The 23,378-nt window shown below is 33.1% G+C and overlaps 1 protein-coding gene across 7 annotated transcripts in view; it reads left to right on the plus strand.

Moving 5' to 3' along the window:
• Znt63c (solute carrier family 30 member 1) overlaps nt 1-23,378 on the plus strand; it is a 56,927-nt gene that overhangs the window by 14,514 nt on the left and 19,035 nt on the right. For 2 of the 7 annotated variants that reach the window (XM_076305152.1, XM_076305151.1), the window contains 3 exons: nt 391-584; nt 824-1,015; nt 20,283-20,505. In XM_076305152.1, the coding sequence (XP_076161267.1) occupies nt 839-1,015; nt 20,283-20,505 (400 nt within the window). In that variant the 5' untranslated portion in view covers nt 391-584; nt 824-838. Of the gene's footprint in view, nt 1-390; nt 585-823; nt 1,016-15,526; nt 15,661-15,683; nt 15,793-20,282; nt 20,506-23,378 lie in introns of those variants that run through there. The other 5 variants (XR_012991203.1, XM_076305150.1, XM_076305154.1 and 2 more) reach the window with 4 other exon arrangements.

Consider the following 23,378-nt stretch of genomic DNA (forward strand, 5'->3'; position numbering starts at 1 on the left):
ATATGCGGCAAGGTGTACGAATTGTTATAAAAAAGAATCTTCTGTATGTATCGATACTACACTTAAAGTTTAAAACATATTATTGGTCCATTAAAAACATAATATTAATAATCCAAGAATTACTTAAACTGTCCCTTACTAAATATACATCATAACACGTTGAAAATGAATTTCACTTCATTTAACATTTACTTTGTGCGAGAATATTTAAATAAAATAGACAAAATGTTGGTTACATTTATCAGTATTAATCCTCGAAACACAATGATGCATATTCAATGCTAAATAATAAGTTCATTGGATTGATAATATATTATAAACTTCAAATATTATGGAGCTATTCTCAGAGAATTGTTATTTCATAGCGATTTATGCTACTGGTCGCTTTAGGTTAGCCACACCAAGGTTAGATGTTTCAGAAGGTTCAACCCGATCCATCTTACGATTGACGACAGAGTCATTCGATAAACGCCATGTAACGTTTCAGCCAAGCGACAATTAGAAGTTTGTCAAGATAGAGAAGGGAACGTATTTGGCGTACCGTATTTCCCCTAAATGGTAGAAATGAATGCCTCCCGGTGTACGTAAGTGGTACTCTGTTATTGTTGTTCATGCAAATATGGAGATAAAGTATAGAAACAATTTCTAAATTCATATTTCTTACTGACGTTGGCAGCGTATTAAAAAAAATGCAATGTCTGTACGAGATATGGAAGTCAGTATAAAAATGTGTTAAAAATGAGAAATTTTATAAATTTGTTTCCTTCGTGGATTATTTTCTATGATACTATACTTTTATGTATGATTCTAAAATTACTTTTAGGTACATACAAACACCATGGGTCGTTTCACAGGAAAGAAGTGTCGCCTACTGACAATGCTGTGGTTAACAGCTCTATTTTTCTTGGTAGAAATAGTAGTCGGTTACGTGACTAACTCAATGGCTTTGATAGCTGACAGTTTCCATATGTTGTCCGATGTAGCAGCATTGGTCGTTGCATTTCTTTCTGTAAAGGTAAGTTATTTTTTATTAATTCTTGTTTTTATAGGAGAAGCTTATAAACGGGGACGAGTGTTTGTTTGGATGGAACCATTTCGTAATGTGGGTGACAGTAGGATGAACAAATTCAGAATATTAACTATTTTATAAAAAATTGTTTCAAGTATTTATGTCTCCTTAATTTCATTAGGATACAAATTTTAACCATCAGATATAATAAAGCCCGATGCTCGCATCTCAGATTATAATTTGGAAGGTCAACGTTTCTAATTCTGCAGAAAGAACCTTCACTTTTTTCGTTATATTAAATCGATTCTTTCTACAACCCTTTAGAAAGTGTAATGGATCAATAAATCATCGTTGAAAAGTTAATTATATAGTAGAGGTAGGAGTTAAGATCATATGTAGGGGTTAGTCACGCAATTCGAACGGCTCGTACTTCTTTCTTTGTTAAGGATAGGAAATAAGAATAAAGGAAAAAGTAAAATATAATCAATATAACCAATATGGTACAATATAATATTTCTACTACATAATTTTCATCTTAAGTTCAATGATACACTAAAAAAAAAAAGAAACTATACGATTGCTTCGTCGTTCGTTAAATATTTATTATGTAATAGTAGGTTTGAACACCGGGCCGTAGAGATTCGTGCCAGTTAAGAAACAAATGACTTATATTGCCCCTGTTACTCCACCAAAATATTATCATCGTCCAAAAAGTTAGTGCCGGTTTTCAAGGAATTGAATTATATAGTTGTCACTTTGTTTCACAACCTTTCTGCGTCTTTTATACAACTTGAAGATTTCATCCTTCGAGAAGTTCTCAGGTTTTTCGGCGAAAAACTTTTCAATATGATTCTTTATATCGACCAAAGAGTTAAGGTTTTATATACGTAAATAAAAAAATATTCATTACTTGTCTGTCGAAGTAAATTACCTATACTGAACAAATTTCTTGCAATTCGCATTTATTTCCTAGTTCATGGGTTGAAAAACTGTGTCGTATTGCCGATAGGGGGGGGGGGGGGGGTTAAAAACATTAATTCAGTGGTTAGGTGTAAAACATAAAATGACAGGAAATCAGGAAAAGAAATAAAGTAAATTATAAAAATAAATATCCCATCTGCAGGATTCGAATACTGGTTTTTCGCGTTGTACTCTAGTCTACTTGCATCCCGATTATTGTATTAATTGAAAATCGTTTGCACTCTAATGACGTTAGGGAGACACAAATGGTTAATACTCTGTTTTACAGAAATGAGTGGCCGTAAACAGTTAATATTCTTGGATTTGTTACTCTTCGCTCTTTGTTACCTGCATTTTTAACTTCATTCCATTAAAAAATCCTTTTGCTAGTTAGACACGTACAGGGAGTTCATCAACAGGTAGGCATTGTTTTAGAGGGTCATTCTACAGATCAAAATAAAATGAAACTCAAGAGTGATGAAATTGTGGTAGGGGTTTCTTTCTAAGACAGCTTAATCAGAGCGCGACCAGTTGTGGCGGACGCACGATAAATTTACCATTTATAACGGATATATATCCACGTGGTCAAAGCAATACGAACTTGTAAGATTTTACAAATAAGTACACGGGACATGTTGTACGATATTAAACCTACCTAATCATAAAAATCCAAGAAGATACCAGATGAAATTTTCAAATCGAAAGGGTGAAAATGTAATTTTTTATACATATTGTGATTCTCACAAATTATCCATGTGTGCCCACATATCCACAGTATTTGTTCCGTTTACGTGTGTCCACCAAAGAAATCCTCACGCATATGCATTATACTGTCCAATGAGGCACGCATATGCACAATATTTTTAATAATAATTTATAATTTTTTATTTAGACAACTAATAACAGTTCTAATTGTATTTAATTCGCAGAATATGGAATTGTCACTCGCGAATGATACCATTGCAATGTGGGATATTCCTCGGTACAGTAGAACAATCGCGTTGTTGAACAAACACACATATGTGTGTTTTTGTGTGGATGATAGTTTGAGATAACATTATGTATTGAAAGTCATCCTCCCAATTGAAAAATTTTGTTGCGCAGGTTTAAACATACACTTCTGGATTTTTATAACTAGACAATTTTAATACCGTATAATGTAACATGTGTTTTTTCATAAATTTTAGCAGGAAACGCTTTTGATTATGTAGGTAAATGTGTGTACTACACAGTAAATCTGTCGTATATTTCCCGCCACTGGGCGTGCTCTGACTGAACTGATAATTTTTAATTATTTATAATTTCCAAAAGAGGCTTTTATTGCAATTTTATCACTTTTGATTTTCGTCCTATTTGAAACTGTAAAATTACCTCTTGTAATTACCTACACCTGTATTTGAATACGCTGCATAGATACATTAATTGTATCTTATCTTGTTACTTTTATATGATATGATTTTACTATATACTTTGAATTTTCTTTAAAATTTATTTTCCAAAAGTCTGTCACAAAGGATATTTTTCAGCCTGTTTAAAAATATCGCAAGTAGCGGAAGCATGAAAATTTCTATGAATACATAGCGATCCTTGAATTTAAATATACATAAGCGAACGGTTAAGAAAGTGAGAAATCGAAAGTGTTTATACATCTTCTAGTTCACATAAATAACTCTTGTTAGTTGCAAAATGCAGCAAGAAAGTGGAGGGATATATCCCTCGCCGATATTTACTTCCGCAAGTGATACAGTGACCACAACCTTGTATTCTACGTATCCATATTATGGGCAATCTATATTTGGCAGAACACCTGTTATGACTATAAAAATCACAACAAATCAGCGTACTCACACATACACAGCTAACGCTGGTACCATAGGATAATACAACATACAGAAACGGTGAGTAATACATGTAGATAGGAACTTACAAGAGGAACTTAGACAACAGATCGATACGAATATGTCAGATCAAGAACTCACGTGGCAATAAGTGAAACCTAGGAGAAATAAAAGAAATGGAGATACAACTCAGCCAAAGAACCACCCGAGAAAGAAACAAGCTTTGCAAGTTATCAATAAACAAAACTCCGATAGATTCTCAGTATTAAATAATTAATGAAACAATGCAAAAAGATGAAATTACTGAGGACGTCAATGAAAACACCAATAAACTGCATAAACCACTTTCAATATTTATGGACGATATAGGAAATTTCCCACTTATGTTAGAAAGCTTTAAAATTGTCCTAACAGATGAAGAGTTTTCCTCCAAATCAATGTCACCAGACTCGATTAAAGTTAACACCTCAGACACCTACCGAAAACTAGTCCATTTCCTAAAGGTAAATAACATAGCGCATTTCATACGTGTCAACCGTGTCAGGAAAGATCTTTCAGAGTTGTTATTAAAAATCTACATAGTTCAATCTCGACAATGGTGATTAAAGATGAATTAGAAAATAAGGGTTTTGAAATCAGAAGTGTCACTAATATACGTAAATGAAAAACGAAAGGATCACTCCCTTTATTCTTTTTGAATAATATCATTTTTTCTCACTTGGTAGTAACTGTGCAAATAAAGTTTGATTAATTAAAAATGATAATGTCTCTTATTTGTTTCACAAAAACCTAATATACTTGTAATGTAATTTATGGCAGGAGTAGGTGTACATTCTTCATCCTCGATGTACAAATTTGTCACCTTATACGATACTTTAAACTACTTTGAAGTTTTGAAAACGGCAAGTGTGGAAGTTACACTTCCTCAGTTGGATCACAATTACATTCAAAGTTTCCTTTGTTGTATACCAAAAGAATCTTGAATCTGGCAATATTAAAAAAATATTTTTCTGTCTGGGTTTTTGAAAGCTGAAAGCATTAACACTTGAGATTGTCAATTTGAAGTTATTACGAAGTTATACTGACTCAAAAATACTATTATACTTAATAGTCTTATATTTGCTCATCGAAGGGGGGTGAGGCTGCCTTTTTGGAAAAAAGACGTTTCTGGTTATCGATATGTATTGGGTTATTGTGCAAGTTACGTTAGAAGATTTATAATTTAAAAGTGAATAAAAAACCACTGAATAAAATCTTTGAAAAGCGTGGAAGGTGTGTGAGTACATGCTGAAATAAATGGGCTATATTAAAGAAATGTCTTTCAAGCGGATTTTCATCGACGGACACAGAAATGATGAATGAAATATACAACAATGTTGACACCATGATTGATGAAATAAAGTTAACGGGAAAAAAGGTGGTTCTGGTTACATACAATGAAGATCTAAATGACAGTTTTGAAACGTACGAGAATACGTTTGATAATGAAAAAAAATCGGAGGTATCGGAAGGAAAGTCAATTCTAAAAGACTAGTAGGGGTTTAGATCATTAGAATATGAGAAGAAAATTTTGCGATGGCAAACTCCATACCAAATGATCACTCGCAACTCTATAGAACAAGTGGAGCCCATGTAAAGACAGCAAATTCGAACTTCCCCGTTTGGAGAGAAGGAAGCCTAACGAATAGTAACATATAAATTTTAAACTCATTTGACTGAAAGCATCTATCGTCTAATTGTCTCTTCAAAGGACCAAACAAATTGAAATTTAAAGGCACTAAATTGGGATGTTTTTAATTATTTTACAAACATTTGTTACCTATTGCTCAAGATTCTCTATACGTTGAATGTTGACATCATTCATTACTGTGGCATCCGATATTCCTCTTCTAGCATTGTTGTGAACAGTTTTGCGCTCTTCGCTGTACCGTATATACCATTTATACATCGGTATGTTTTTCAGAGTTTCTTCTCGAAATTGTACTGTTAGTCTTGTAGCAGCTATGATAATAAAGGGGTTTTTCGTATAAAGCGGAATTAGTTTTCTTCAACGTCTTGTCTTTTCCCTGCACGATATTTGGGCAAGCCCTTTAAACACGGGACAAAAGGGATAGTCGTCCCAGTACACATCGCACAAAGACAGAAATCGTCTGCCCACTGTTTCATAATGTCTGAACAAGCTACGAAAGTCATAACGTAAGAACATTGTTATTTTTGTATATTTTGTTTAATAATAAATTGACCTTTGTTAGTTTCCTCGAGAGTACGATCAGTGTGTACCTAGACGCATGTCCTCACCTCAGTTTTCGTAAAGTTTCAATAGGTTTGACATTAGTTTGACACCATGTTTTTCTTCTGACAACATAAACATCTCGATGATAGCGTCTATCTCTTATTGAGACCTTCATAATTTCACACGTACTGCAACATATTTAAATTCCATTAAAATTTCTGACCTCGATTACAGAAAGTAATTGATTTGACACGGAATGACTTTCGTAAGATCTAGTCGTTTACATCTCCGTTATTGTGCCATATTTTTACGAGTGTTTTTAGGAGGAATATTTTTAAATTATTGACATTATGGAGTGCACTAAATCAACTTTTGTTGGCGACAAACAAGAATGTTCTCAACTACTGTGAATTAACTCGAGCAGCATAGTCATTAGCTAAACAAGTGCTTAATGATTAAAGTATTGAAGAGTAAAATATAGTAAAGGGAAATAAGAAAACATTGCACTTTTTAAAATCCCATCATATGTTTCCTGAAGTTATGCATACGTGTTTTAATATATCCTGTATATCGTTTAAATTCGGATATGCACATAATATTGTGAATTTCAGAATAACTTATGATCCCCTGTTATAAACAATGATAATTAAACACAATATAATAAAGTATACTTGTAATTGCATACAGTAAATCAAAGATGGAAATGTTAATTCAAACAAGTTACTTCAAAGATATTGAAAAATTAAAACGAAACAATATGAATTAATGAAATATATATTATCGAATAACACACTAAAATTTAGTAGACTCCACACAGACTTCATGATCTCACTGTTTGAATTTTTAAAGCATACTGAAGTTAACATATTTCAAACACAATCATGGATATTATAAATATATTTTCTGTTGGTAATGGTCATGCAAATGTTGACAAAAATATGAGAATGTTAATGTACATTACATTAGAGTGGTACTCTAGAGATAATGTAGCTCAACTTATATTTCAATAACTTTGAAGTATATCAATGTCTCGCTTATTGTGAGAATCTGTATTAGGCATTCGTATTGAGGATTCATCCTAACCATTATTTATGTTTCTTCACCCACAGCTGTAGATTTGAAACCCGGCTTGCCGAATTCGAAAGCGATGCTGTACGTATATCAGCGTGGCTGATACTAATGCAGATTAAGAACTTTTCTATCTCTCACTATATCTTCATGAGAGTCTTATTAATGGGGTGGCGAGGTTTTCCCGATGAAAAAAAGTCTGAACATGATATTATTTGGACCATTTTTAATTATACATAGTTGAAAGTTTGTCAGAAATGTCCTATTTTGATTCATTTTCGTCGAAAAAAAAAACGCACGTATCGACTAACATAACTCATAATGATGTAATAAAAAATATGTAAAATTTACATTAGTGTTGACCAGGGTTTGCAACGGTTTTGAGAATAACTGTTTCAAACTGTTATATATTAGTTTTAAATTGAAACAACTTTGAGAACTGAAAAATATTATAATTGTTATGGATATATTGGTTTCAGTTAAGGTTCTTCAGAATCGATGTTATATGAGTTCTGTGACTGTTATTTTTCGGTTCTATTTCGATTATAGTTCTGTTCTGTGCGCATTATTATACAAATTTCATTACGATTATTAGTTCTTATTAAATGTGTGAAAATATTAATGTGTACATAGAAAACGTTTAAAGTGCGATATTGAATATTTTAAAAGAATTTATTTTTAAAAATTAATTCTTAGTTATCCATAATTGTGTTACAATTTAATTTTATAATTAATATATCGTTAATAATTTTTCCTGTGATTTTCGAGTGTAGCGGAGATCAAATAAATTTCAGTGCTCATTTCTACACTCGCTTGTGTTGGCGGGATTGTCAAAACCACTTGTAATATTTTATATAATTCTGGAGTTTTTCTTTTGTTTTTATTAACACTAATATAAACATTATTAATAACATTAAGACTATTATTAATATTAATATAAACACTAATATGCCAGTTAATTTTGCACTATATATTCAATAGTTACTGTGTTCTATGTACTACGCTTTCGAAAATCGGAACTGAAATGATTTGTCTTTTACTTAGCAATCCAATATATCCTGTGTACGAAACAAAGTCGCATTATAAAGAGTATTGAGTAGGACATAATCGTACACAACGAAAAATGCGATTTTAATTGTAGGGTAAATGCGTCAGTAGTCGGCCCTTAGCCAGTAATCAGTCTCTTCCAAAATAAATGTCTGATAATTAAGAAGCAATAACAAAATCGCATAAAATAAAATATACTAGTAGTAAATCTATACCTTCACTTTTGGTATATACAGTTTCATGTCCCTAATGATATTACTATGAATTACAAAAATTTTTGTTCCGACAGCGGCTGATTAATTGATATCACGTGGCGAAATTTCAATGAATTTAGTAACAGAAACAGGGATCTAAAATAGCGTCTATCGTTAATAAACATAAGTTATGCATATTAATATTTTACATACGCAATTAGTAATACTTAAATGAGAGGTTTTTGAGTTTAGAATTGTACTAAGCGGTTAATATGTACATTTTTTCGATAGGGTTGTCTATTAGTATTGAAAATATAAGTAAAACTAATAGACGGCCTCCACGGACGACTATTGGATAGTGTTCAAATTTGATGTACAACACAGTTGGTCGCCAATAAATTGAATATTTCTAATTTACGAATAAATGCATTGTTTGAAATTTTGAAACGCAACGATGAATCGAAAACTGATCGTAAAATGGAAATGATTCAGAAAATGAGTTGAAGTCGTGCAAATTTAACAGAAAGTCAAGATATTCACAAGACAGAAGAATTTGGAAAGGAAAATAAAGGTCCGAATTATGTTCAATTTACAATTATTACAAGTAAGAAAAAAATGGATGACAATGCTGTCGCAGAACTATTGTCACTTCCATCATCGTACGAAGAAATAAAGAACGAAATTGACAGCGATGTGATAAAGAAAGAAAACTCTTCTTTCACGAAGCATTTATTTTTCCAAAAAATTATTAATGAATCAACTAAAAATAAAACAAGAACTGCTCAGAATATGTTAACGGCGATACCATCTGCTGAATATCGTACGCGTTTGCAACAGAAGGAAGACAAGAAGCATGAAAAGATAGCTACAAAAACAGGAAGAAAGAAAGAAAAAGTGATCGATGACAAGTGCGCGAAGAAGAAAATAATTAAACGGGAAATAGTTGAAAGCAAAGACAAAAGAATTACACCAAAAGCTGATACCAAAGAGAAATGCAGAATGTGCATTGACGATTTATATAGTGATGCAGAAGACCGGCTAGTACAATGTATTCTATCTCGAATGTCGAGAGTTTGATAGTATGTTAGGGAAAAGAATCTGAATTTTTATTAGTACAGTGTACCCAATATATAGAACATACAACTGAACTATAATTGAAATAAGATCGAAAATTAACAGTTACAGAATCGATATAGAACAGATATAATATCGGTTCTGAAGAACCATAACCGGAACCGATATAGCCTAGAACCGATATATCCATAACAGTTATAACATATTTTCGGTTTTCATAACTGTTTTAAGAACTGAAACCGATACTATAACTGTTTTCAACTCCTAGTGTTGATACACTTATACACGTTCGGCACTGTTTTGAGACTTTGGTCACACGCAGTTATATTATAAGTATTCATTTTAAGCGAGATACTACCGTAATATTGTTTTCGGTTCGGGGTTTCCATAATTGATATGTATAACGTAATACAAATGATAAACTCGTAGAGAGCCACTGAGAAACACAGTCTAACAAAATTGACAAGGAAAGCATGCACATATGTTAATTACTTTTTAAACCAATAAGATTTCTGTGAAAAAGATTAAGAATTTCAAGCTTGACCTACCTTGTACCATCATTATTGTTATATCCAACAATGCATCATTTAAATAGAATCATCACCTTATTCCATGAACAATTTCCCGAAAATGAGACTACAATAAACACGCAAATATAACATAGACTCTTATAATACGTTTTCATGTAACATTGTGAAAAAATTGCGACAATTTAGATATAATGCGGTAGAGACAATTCCAAGTACAGCACACTGGGATTTCCAGTTGCGTGAATATTCCGATGTAGTGGTTTTATGTTATTGTATCACTTGTGCTACTTCTGGAAAGAATTGATCAAATCTTTTTGTTTTATACCGAACAATGTATCTTTACAGATTGTACAAGCTATAGGTCACGTTTCATACACGATTTCCTATAACACAGAACGTATCGTGCGTGACTGACTTAATAATATTTGGAAGGAATTCGATCAGAGTGGGAAGTGCTCGTCTCGTTTCGCATGCATTTTTCGACGTAGATCGGAATCGAATCATTGGATAAAAGTAGAAACACTTCGGGAGTAATGAAAACATATGAATGCAGAAGTTGTGTAAACCATATTGTTACAGATTTATGAAAGCCGCCAATAGAAAAACGATCCTCATCCAAGTAACGCGAATGATTTTTGAACAAGAGAAAAAAACTAGACCCGCGCATATTCTTGTAGCCTCTAACTCATTAGGTCGTTAAAAAATTTTATTTTCTCTAGTTTTAGTATCATTATTTTGCACTCTATTTTTTTATCTCTATTACGATTTTTATATTCCAATGCAGCAATAGTTATTTGCAGCGAATTTCTCTTATTCAAAAATAACAAATGCAACATACATTAAAAATTTGGTATATTTATCTTGTGCACTATGCAACGCTTGATAGGGATCACTTCTTCGTTGTTGACTTTCGTGCAACTGTAGCACTATGGACAACTTTCGTGCTGTCTAGTGTTACGCGAATTTTCTCCTTTTCAGTTTTTTTTTGCATTGCACACTTATCCGACAAAGTTAAATATATTTTTGTTTCCTATTTATCTGCACCCAATGGACTACGTATAATTAATGCCCCCAGAATTCTTCGTGCGACTCGAAAGCATCTTATTTTTTAGTTATTTTCTTCTCTTGCATGCTCTTCGTTTGTTGTACGCATATGCCGTATATTTCTGGCTCACTCGTTAAATCTTTAGCTAAATGGTATCTGATTGAGAACTTAATTGGAAGGTTTGTCTTGATCGAGAACTTATGCCTCAAGTATTAAAATGGTGGTGATTTAAAGTGTCAAAAACTTATAATTTTTGAAATATTAACAAAATATATTTAATAATACCATTTCACGTTCTGTCTGTAGATAAATGTATGCGATTGTGTCGTACATGCAACTGATGTGATGCAACAGCCACTTCGCTCGCTCCTCGACAATTTGTTTATCCTAGCGATACACGCTTATTAATCTCTGATACACTTTTTATTTCTAAGAAACACGGATTTCGACGATGAAAATTGCATTAATACATATATAAAATGTATTAAATTTATATTATTTACACATAGTTACACGAACTATACATCGAACACCCACTAACACACTACTTAATAATAACCACACACCCAATGTTTCGAAGCGGGTCACATAGATGTATCTACGTACCGTATTGCTGTCAAAAGAAGGCACAAATTGTTTAAATCGATGCTCCACCCGGAGTCCGTTGTTGCCTCTGTTATCGCAAATGACAATCGCCGTTGGCCGAAGACAGCTACAAAAGCGAGAACGAATTCCTAGTAAGGTGCATCGGCGTAGGCTCTCGATAAAGCGTCAAGTATTCATAAACAGAATAATTTGTTTGCGGTTTAGATATCACCGCTGATTTGATAGTTTGCTCGTAATGAAAAAATGAATACAATTTAATGTACGTAACAGTGATTATTATTTTGAAAATTATTTCGTAACATTGAAGCATCAACTGTGACAACTATTAGATGAAAGCATCACACTCTCTAAAATCCAAGCAATATTTAGAATTTTTAATAGAAAAATATTAATAAACACGTCTAAATCTTTGGAATAGCTTTGTCGAAGTGACGGTTTCAAATTTTTCAAGTCAGTAGTATTAATCGTCACCTAGTTATTTGTCGTTAATAAAGAGAGGTGTAACTTCTGCATAGTTGAAATACTCGAGCTAATCGGAAGCAGATGGTTAATAGTTTACGAGATATTTAACGTCAATGATTAAACGGCACCTTCATCTCCTGAAATGCGATTCTAATTGACAATTGAGAGTGCAACATTATTGGTAATTTTGAAATTTTTTATTTCGAGATGTAGTCTTTTCTTATAACGTTCTGGAAACCATGAATCCATGATTCGAATGATGTTGGTAGACATTTATGGGTGGTTGCTTCCGTCAACAAGGATGTTTTGAGGTATCTAAGAATTGGATTTAGAGCATCGAAGCATGTGGAGCAATTGGGAAAAAAGCAGATGTATGAAAACGGCAAAAAGAAGAGTGCGTTTCGTCAACAGTATCATCAGTCAGATTCATTACTAGGGTTATAGTGGATGGATTCTGCCCTAAGTGGGATGACTAGTTGTATTTTGAAATTTGTATACAAGTTATTAAAGGGAAAAGAGTGCAAAACATTCAGGGAAGCGAGTACTCGTCAATTAGAGGGAAATGGTTCTAATAAGTATGGGGTTTTAACAAGGAAATATAAAATCTAATATTTTCGGAATTATAAACGATTTTCTGTTTCGGTTGAAACGCATGACTTACTCGTTTCTGGTAATCGATCGTGATATAAAAACGACAGATTACATGTTGTCCACGTGTCCTCTCATTTCCACACATGCTTTACATCTTTATACGAGGGATATCTTGTTTCTTATCATTCATCAAAAAATTATGATATGTTGCACTCGATAGCTGATTCGATAAAATAACAGGTTCTAGTAGCTAACCGCCTACAAATCGTTTATCCGTATGTTCAATAAAAACCGATGTTGGAAAACATGTCTGAATAATTGCGTAAGGGTGTTCTTCTACCAACGCGAATAAAAATTTCCAATATCGTTTTCTGCGAATGCAACTTCGTCGATGAATAAAATATGCAACGTATTTTTGTTGAATAAATTGACGAAGAGAGAGCTTGCTCTCGTACCTGGATATGCCTAGCAACAGTGAACTTGAAGAATTCTTCATACAAAAGTGGATGATAACTCACTTCTACTGCTGCCAATACAAATTCTTCTCTTAGGTTTTCTTCAACTGAAACAGACTTGGGTCTTTCCGAATCTCGATGTGAAATGAACAGATCTCACGAAGGTGTTGATAAAGTTTCTTGAACAGTATATGAAACGATATTTTTCGGTTCACGTTTAACATTTTTCTACTGAAGTGTGATAATAAAATAATTCTTTGTTAGAAAGCGTGTGTGGAAGTGGAAAACGAAGTGTTTACTTCTATAAATTTCAAGAAAAGAAATAGTAACGTAATTCGTTGTTTTTATATTGCGATTGAATACCGCTTCAACCGAAATAAAGAATTGTTTATAATACCGAGAATATTAATTTCTCAATCCATGTTTATTAGAACTGTTTTCCTTTATTCGACGAATATTATCTGCTCTTGAAAGTCTTGAATTCTTTTTTAACCCTTAATGTAACAGGTTTATTACTTATATTTTAGTTATAAAATTAACGTTTTCGTCAGTGCTGCATTTATAAGTATTATTAGAATACTTAAGTAATGGAAAAACGCAAGCAACAAAAAGAATTATATCTTGAAGAAGGGTCTCAAATGGAACTCAAATCTGCATCAAAAGGAGAATTAACTTTCTAATTAAGCGCCTTACCGACCACGTTATACTTTTAACTGTTAACTAGAATAGTACTTTATGAGACGAACATGTATCTAAATTGTAACGTAAAATATCTCGTAAACTATTAACTGTAGAACTTCAAACGGAAAAATGATTAGATTTAGTATTTCAAACACCATTACTCTGCAGAAACACATTATAAAGTGAGAGTTACTTCTAAGGGCCTCTACTCGTAAGTAGTTACACTTCAAGAAAAAATGTTCTTCTTGTTGTCGAAATTACACTTGTTATATACGACTGAATAAAAAGAACTGTTGATTTATTTTGTATGTATGAGTGTTGTTTGAAGTGAAATTAGGATTTCGATAAAGAAATAATTAAACAATAATTTAATAATTCAAACAATAAAGGGTTTTACAATTCCTTTAATTTCACTCCAAAAGGGTTGTGCATTTTATAAACATGTATACACAAATTGAGATCGACTGGACTGAACATGCTTTCAAACAAAATGACTTTAAAGTTTTCGGTTTATTTAAAACAGGATTCCGTCCTTATAATCAAGACGTGCCTTTATTGAACAAGACTGAATGCAAAATGTAACGAAAGATGTGTAAACAAATTCTAAAATACTAGGTTTGAACATACAGAAAATATGTTACTATAATATAAAACGTGTCTTTAAATATTGAATATCTTAAAATATTAGTTTAACTCCACTTGAATTTAAATAGATTTTATTTGCAATTATAACCACTATAGTAATGTTCCAAATTGCAATTTTTTTTACATAATTATTGAACAATATATATGCCTGCCGATATAATGAATACTAATTATTCTAGTTTTGTACTAGTTTTAAACAAACTATTTTCATTACCGTTTCGGCTTATGTGTTTTGCGGTAGCTTTAGAATAAATATGCTTATATAATCAATAAATATAAAATCAATTATATTTGTTCAAAAAGTGACTCAAAACGCATGAATCTAATTGTCAATAAAAATAGCTTGATTAAGACTAATTAAATGTTAGTTAATTATGTGAAGCAGATTTGAATTAGTATTTCGAAACTTGGAATGTGTAAAGACATTTTTCACAAAATCGATTGCATATTGAATCTTTCTACTCTAGGATCTGTTTATGCATATCTACGTTTTGCACCTGATCGCGTTCAAAAAGCGCTTATCTTAATTATAAGGTCCACTTGTAAGAATTATCTAAACGTAATCTATTATTGCAGATATACTAGGTTGTTCGATAAGTTTTGTCGTTCGACAAAACTTATTGAACAACCTATTATAAGTGGTTCTGTTTCTTCCATCGAGGAATAATTGAAATAATAAGGCAAATAGTTCTAATAAATTCTAGATAATAATTGTAAGTTAAATAAACTAACACGCTCTCAAACACTGTCTGCGATACGCAAAGGTTAAAGTCTCACAACTCTGTTCATTTTTTAATTTTAACTTAAAATTTTAGAAGCATATTTCTCAGGCTTAAAACTTGAAAAAAAAGAGAGTAAAAACAAAGAAAATTAATTTTTTGGACCCAGAGAATATAAAAGATACCTTAAGCGGGTGCATTGTTGGAAACATCGATGAAATCAAGGTCAAAGCTGAAATCCTTAAACTTTTTATGAGAAATCTTCTTTTTAAATAGCTATCATACATATGTGCATGCTTTTATCTAAATTTTCGTAGATTGTGTTTCTCAAGACTTCCCATGAGTTCATGTATTTATATTACGTTACAGATATCAATTATGCTGAACCCGAGCTGAAAGCAATGATGATTTAAAGTTATTGGAAATTAAGGTGACGATATCAACAAAATGGCAGAATTTTGTATGCTGTAATTATTCAAGGACTTGCACGTCGACTTGAACAAGTATACAAATTTTTGAAGGATATAGAAAAGAATGTCGATCTTAGTAAATTGTTATGTAACTTGAGGTAGGAAGGCGCGACAGCTGTTCGGCAATTCGTGGCACGCACACAACACCGAGCAGATTACACTAACGTAAATTTGATTTTTTTTGTTTGTTTGCAATGTTCCTGAAATTGCTCCATTCATTTGAAACGTCTATTGTACAGAGCAACGATCCAAGAATTGAGTTTTATTTCTGTCGAGCTAATTCAAGGATAGGAACGGAGATAAATTAAGAATTAAAAGTTTAACTGCGAATATTATTATTTTTATTAATAGCGATTAACAGCTGTTTTGCAACTAGTTATAGAAATTTATGCCAAAGCTGGGGAATATGATCTGCTTGATGTTATCCTTTCTTGTTTTCGGTCTGCGTCTCAGTCCCGCTTTCTCAATTGTGTAATACAGGTATAGACTGGGCAATTGACAGTCTAGTTCTTCCAAGTGATTTGTGTAAATCATTGCATGTAAATGGGTTGCTTAAATATACGTTTGGTGTTTCGGAATTTTGAGCCAATCCGTCGTGTACCAATTACTGTAGTACGCGAAACCGAAATTCAAAATGTAAAGGAAAAAGAAAAGAAGTAGCGATAAATTGATCATATTCCCCTAATTTGGTATTAGAATTTCTGTAACCATGTGAATATAGTTCAAAAGAACATTATTCCTTTCTTGGAATGACTAAACTATATAAATACAAGATATTTTAAAGTTCATATATTAAGTGCGAAATGGTTGTCCAAATTGCTTCCTTTAAACAAATTTTAACATTTAAAGTCTTGGAAATCGTTTTACGTAGGAACATTATGGTTAGATGAGCTGAATTTTTTTGTACGTGCTTGTTGAATGGCCTTCTGTTTTCTTGTTTCTGAAAAAGTTTCGATAACATCTTTCCAAATATCGAAAAGATTTGTCTCAAAAGATCCATCGCAAGCTCCAAATTTTTCGCATCTTGAACAATCGACCTCCATGTACATTTAAAACAAAAATCATGTTGATGTTGTAATACTTGTAATAGTTTTGGAGAAAACATCTTGCAACACTGTATAGACTCCACCTTGTGTGTATATATATATATATATATATATATATATATATATATATATATATATATATATATATATATATACCTCATATCATATCAATCATAAATATATGATAAGTCAAACCTTGTTAGTATGTTCTAGAATATGTAACATAAGATTTCCTTCCAAAACATCAACAAGAGTAATATTGCTCTATCCAAAGGTTAATTAATTCTCGATACACCTCTTCCTTCGAAGTCCAGTAAGGTGAGATGGAATATCAATTATTTTTAGAAATGCTAGAAGTATTACGTTGCCATTAATGATCTTAGACAGTAAATACAGTTGGCATCGCATAAACAGAGTAAATGTAAATATTCCTGATTTATTCCTACATTGTATTCCAGGAACCGTGATACTGTTCTCTTTGTATTTTTGTCATAATGTTTTTATAAATATTTAAACGACTTACATATGTTTATATTGTAGTGTCATAAATTATGGGATATATGGATGGCTTGAGTATCAGGTGTGTGTGTGTGAGAAAGAGAGAGAATGTAGGAACGTGCGACCCTACCCGGGGGATCGTAACCGACGAAACTGGTCGCTGGGTTAGTGGAGTGGACATGAAGCATACCCATCGTCTATTTATCGTCCCAGCGATCATCCTAGAAGACAAGTGCACCTGGCCTACGCCTCTCACATCCCCTGCGACAGCCATGGTCTCCTGATCTAGGTCACGTAGGCCCAGAATCGAGAATATGTAAGGGACTGTAGCTTTGAGATTGTTCTACAGCGAGTCGTTGGAAGAAATCAGTGTGTCTCTGGTCGAGAGTTGTTGTTGATAACCGTTTTCGATCAATGTTAAATCTAGTCACGATAACCTTACACATATACTCTCATAATTATAATAATCTTTTCCACAATTTTTGGGGGCTCGTTCGGGATTGAGCAACGCTAGTGTGCGATGACAGTAACTGAGTTTAAATTTGTTGTGACACTTGTGTTGAAACTTATTTGTATAATAAGTCATAATGGAGAAGGTTAACGAAACGAACAATATTGTTGTCAATCTTGACGAAATAAGCTTACATAGTGAGAATCTGGAGAAGATAGAATCTATGAAGCTTTCGGAGTTGAAGCAAGAGTTGTGGCGACCGAAACTAAAAATGTCAGAAACCAAGGAGTTACAAGAACGGTTGAGAGCGGTCATAATGCTAAAAATCGGTGGAACATGGTCAAGATGAAGATGACACCAAAGATAAAAGTGAAATATGCAACGAAACTGTTACAAGAATCGGTGAAATTGTATGTCAATTTTGAAAAAGTATTTTCGAAGTCAGTCAGAATGAAAGCGACCGTTGAAAGTTGAATTTTTACAGACTCTGAAAAAATCAAATGAGTCGTATATCTATTAAATATTCAAGATTGGGAAACAAATCGACATGGAGACTTCAGTAGCCATTGAGTCAGTAGTCAACATCGTTGACGGAATTCAAGATGACGAAGTTGACAAGATGATTCTGTATGGTGCTAAGAACGTGCACGAATTGAAGGAGTAGTTTGCATCGTACGAAATGATAAAGGAAAACAAGAAGCCAAGGACTGAGCGATCTGAAGAGGAAACTAAGGGGACAAAAGCTAAAGGTCTGAGGTGTTTTAGTTGTAGAAAGTATGGAGACGTTGCATCTGAATGCGAGATTAATGCCGAAATTGAAGTGAATCAAGTGGATCATAAAGATAGATAAAAGAAAACTAGAAAACCTGGTTGATCATTAAGAACCGGATAAAACACGCGAGGTAGGGGTTACAATGGGTCTCGTTCTGTGTTTTTGAAAAGTCATGGGCAACGGAGGAGAAAACGTGGAGGAAAAGCGATCCCGTCAGCGAAGTCAACATCAGCACGGAAAACAGTCTAGAGCAAGGAATGCACTCGTTACGAAAAAGGTTCGAGGAATTCAATGACGAAAGCGAGACAAAAACTTTGAAGTTGCAGGCGACGTAGAGACACTGAGACGTCAGAAATCAATCGACTTTGGTTATGGAACTTCACAGGGTACGAGAACAGCTAGAGCACACGAAGGAACAGCAGAAGCAGACCCAGAAAGAGCTGAAGAAACGAAGAGGACACGAAGTTCAAGCTCAGAACAGAAAAACATTTAATAAGAGAAAATTAAAAGAATACAAGACTACAAGCTTGAAGTTGAAGGCTAAATATTTTGGGCCTTACCACGTGGCAAAGATACTACGAAATGACCGTTACATAGGGCATTAGATTGGGGAGCATGAGGGACCACGAGTAACATCTACGGCGGCTGACTGCACGAAGTTGTAGAGTTCCGACGAAGAAGACGAAGATGTTGAAAGTGAAAGTAGTGGTAGTGAAAACCATCTGAGGGCAGATATTAAATCAGGATGATCGAATTTAGTATTATAAATTACTGGTAGACGACTTCAGTGTCAGGTATGTGAAAGAGAGAGAGAGAGAGCGTGAGAACGAGTGTAGAAACGTGCGACTCTATCCAGGGGATCGTAACCGACGAAAGAGGACTGGTCGCTGGGATAGTGAAATTTTCTGGCGACGTTGATACGAAGCAAACCCATCGTTTGTTTATCGTCCCAGCGACCACCTTATATTCCCTCAGAATCGGGAATATAAAGAAGACCGTAGCGTTGAACATGAAGGATTGTTGTATCGTGTGTCTCTGGTCGAGAGTCGTTGTCGGAAGTTGTCTATAAGCGTTGTTAGTCAGTGTTAAATGAAGTCACATTAGTCTTACAGATATACTCTACAATCTTCACAATATATTTTTTTTTATTTATATCTATAGAATATACTGAGAAAGTTTGGCTACGATAATTTGGTACATTTTGTACCAACATGTGCGTGCCTCTCCTACTCCACAACACGGGCGGCCATGTTTAATTTAAAGTTTTTATTCTCCGTAATGAAAGAAAACAATTTACATACATGTGAAGACATTTATGAAATGTTAAATAATGTATTGTATGTAATATTGAAAAGAATATATTACATAATTTAAGAATATATTACATTGTATTACGTAATTTATTTAATATTGATATAAAAGATAGGTTAGAGGAGGTAAGAATATTTAAAGTAACTGTTTGAATAAAATGTTAGTTTGATGTAAATTGAATAAGAAGTTATATATCTATGCATTGGGATCTATCAAAATTGGTTTCTATGAAGTTGGATATGCATGTTCTGTTTCCGCCATCATGAACCGCGCATGCGCGAAAAAACCTGGCCATCTAACAACACTATCTAGGAAGTTAAAACTGTACAGGTATTAGTTTCCTAAGGCTATCAATAAATGCTGCAGGTTCGACTAAAGTCGTTGATTATTGTATAAATTCTTGTACAGTTTTAATCAAAATGTTCATACATTCAGCGTAGTCTATTGATTCAATTTATACTTGTTGATGAATGTTTGTTGTTAACAATGGTAACCCGTTTTAAGTTATATGTGTAGATACATTGTAGTTTTTCTCTTTATAATTTTATAATTATTTGTATTTTTATAAATTTTGCAGATGTCGCCAAAGAAGTGGTCTAAAAATACATTTGGTTGGGCCAGAGCAGAAGTTTTAGGTGCTTTGGTAAATGCTGTTTTTTTAGTCGCATTGTGTTTTAGTATTACCGTGGAAGCATGTAAAAGATTTATTGAAGTAGAAGAAATACATGAAGCTAAATTACTTGTAGTAGTCGGTGCACTTGGGTTACTAGTGAATTTAATTGGTCTGTGTCTATTTCATGGTAAGTCTGCTAAAATTCAAATATCTTTATATACTGTCTATAAATATATATGTGATAAATATTTCATACAAAACGGAACAATTTTTAACACGTTCACAGTCCACTAACATATGATTATGTGTCGATCAATTTTGTCTTAATAAATATTAACCGTACGATTAAACTGGAAGCTCTTCCGAAACTGCAAAACATGTTGGTGCATTGCAGGGATACTAATATGTATTGTTTAGAAAAGAAGTTAAAATTTTTATTGCTATAAAAATTAATGAGGCTTCTTGGCATTTGAGTAATATTCCCGCTTAGTAAATTATCAATAGAGTGTAAATATATGTATTATATGACATACGAGAATATGTAAAAAATGTACAAGATATATACTATAAGTGTGTTTACAGAGTATTAATATTTGTACTATTTTACGGTATAATCTATTTTTAGTAACTTTTAAATAAAACAGTTTTGAATAATGGATATAGAGAATTAGGTGAATTTTATTTATTGTATATAATGCAACGACAGTAAGAAATATAAACTAAGTAATCCTCGCTTTCAAAAAGAAAAATTGAGTCTGCCAATTGCCTTAATTTTGGTGCCGGTAGCAAATTTTATTCCAGCATATGTATATGTGAACTGTTTGACGAGGAAAGTGATGAGATACACCTAGTGTGAGCAATGGCCAAAATTTCTAAGCAATATCGCGCTTGTATCAGTATAGTGACTAATGGAATATATCAATTTTTCATTATATCTTTAATATATTTAAGAATATCTCGAATTGTTCCTGAGAACAATGTCGAATTGATGTGCCCGGGGTTACTCTCACACTTTCAGCAACAGTAGCAACATTTTCACTCGAACGAGCAGTACGGAGACGCGCTGATTTTTTCAGATCTCCAACTGAATCAGTTTCAACAAATCTAGCGATCAAACAGTACAGTGCTTTTTGCCGGCACATGATTTCGAGGGAAATGATTACGAAGTTCCCGAATCGTTAGCGTTAAAGATCGCGATTTCTCGTAATACGTCTGAATAATTTACACACGTTTTTTCACCGCGTACCTTTCCAGGATTAATTTCCCATTTGTCTAGATGACATGTGTCAAGTTTCGGGTTAATCGGTTGGACGTTTTAAAAATAGCGCGAAATACAAATCGACCGGTGATGATTGGGACACCTTGTATGACGCAGCGTTAAAGAAATGTAAACAATGGTTGGGATAACTCCACACTTTGAATTTGAGGAAAGCAAGGATTAATATAACTAAATTTGAGATTAAGTTGGAAAACATCATCTGCCATTTATATATATTTTTATCTATGTGCCTAATAATATATTGAAGGTACAGGAATTGAGCGGACTCCCTTCTCTTATATCCCTATTTCTCTGAAAACATTCCCATTATCTTTCTATTAATACTCATCTCACAGTCTTTGTTTTCATTGCTACCGTTAGGTCAAGTCAAAGAATGCCACCAACTTTCTTTTCTATACTCCTATCTGAATAGGTAATAGAAAACCCACTACCCAGACGAGCGTGTAAACGTTATCTATTACACCCCTTCCAAACTCCGGCTGGTTTTCCGTCTTGGCACAACTTTTTTGCCTGTAACTTCTCCAGTGTGCAATAAAGCTTCAGAGTTAATTGATAATTCATGAGTTTCCAGAATCGTGAGTCAAGAAATTAAAAGAACACCGAATTAGTACCGAAACTCGAAAAGTGAAACAGAAAAGCTATAGAATTACAGAAGGAGATACAGAAAACGATAAATGCGAACTCAATGCGTGATGATTGCAAAGAATGTATTGATATGTAAGGCAACATGTTCATACATGTTCAATAATTCTTTACTTCACTCTCTGCCGTAATCACATACAGAGTCATCTGTTTTCCACCATCACCTGTACCAATTTGTATTTACCAACTTACATTCTAACGAAAAAAAAATATATGCTAAATAAAAATAACCCTATACTCACATGACTGACACCATGATTTTTTAGAAATAATTATTTTGATGTTTGTAAATGCGACAATGCATTTTTGATAATACAGTCTGTGTGACTTCACTTCAAGTGTTTGTTTTGGCGATCATAAGAATATTGACTGAAATATATTTGCATACTTGATATCAGTAGAACACATAGATCTAAACTTTTTCAAGATTATACTATAATGCATATAACCTTTCTTCGCTATAAAACAATTAAAAAATTCTTCGAAATTCACAGTAAGAATTAATAATTTGACTGTTGTCAAATTGGATAATGTATATCTACGTATTAACGGTTGTTGAACAAAATAATTACAGAAGTCTGTAACTCCGTTACAAATTTTTCAATGAAATTTTCCGTGCTTTAAGGATAGTACATTTGCGATCTCTGTCGACTTTTATTTATTTACGGATCCTTAGGATTGAAGAGACATTTAGTGTTACATTCAACAAACTTGTCAGAACTGTTTCGAATAGGTTCGTAACTCGGATTACTATAGACTTCCTCGTTGTTAAATTCGCTTTCGGATTGTTCACAATCTTTAGTCGTAGCATACCTCTCGAACAGGTGAAATATCATTTCCTATACGTGAAACCATAACAGCTGCAACCACTTTTCTTTAAGATAACTTGTCAATTATAGTATTGTTTTGTATTTTCGCAGCTTATATGTAGATTCTACGTAGCGACTAGTTGTAAAAAGTTGATCGTGAAAGGATAAAGTGATTTTTTGTTTTCATAATCTATTAACTTAGTTGGAGAGAAGTAATAGGAGATACTAATTTAAATGAGATTGGTAGGGGATGGTAGTAGTTGCTCATCATACCTCGTGACTTTATACGTGTAAAAGGCAGTTCAGGGGAACTGTCTATCTTTGGGCATG

The sequence above is a fragment of the Ptiloglossa arizonensis genome, chromosome 2, assembly GCF_051014685.1.
Source record: "Ptiloglossa arizonensis isolate GNS036 chromosome 2, iyPtiAriz1_principal, whole genome shotgun sequence".
NCBI lineage: Eukaryota > Metazoa > Arthropoda > Insecta > Hymenoptera > Colletidae > Ptiloglossa > Ptiloglossa arizonensis.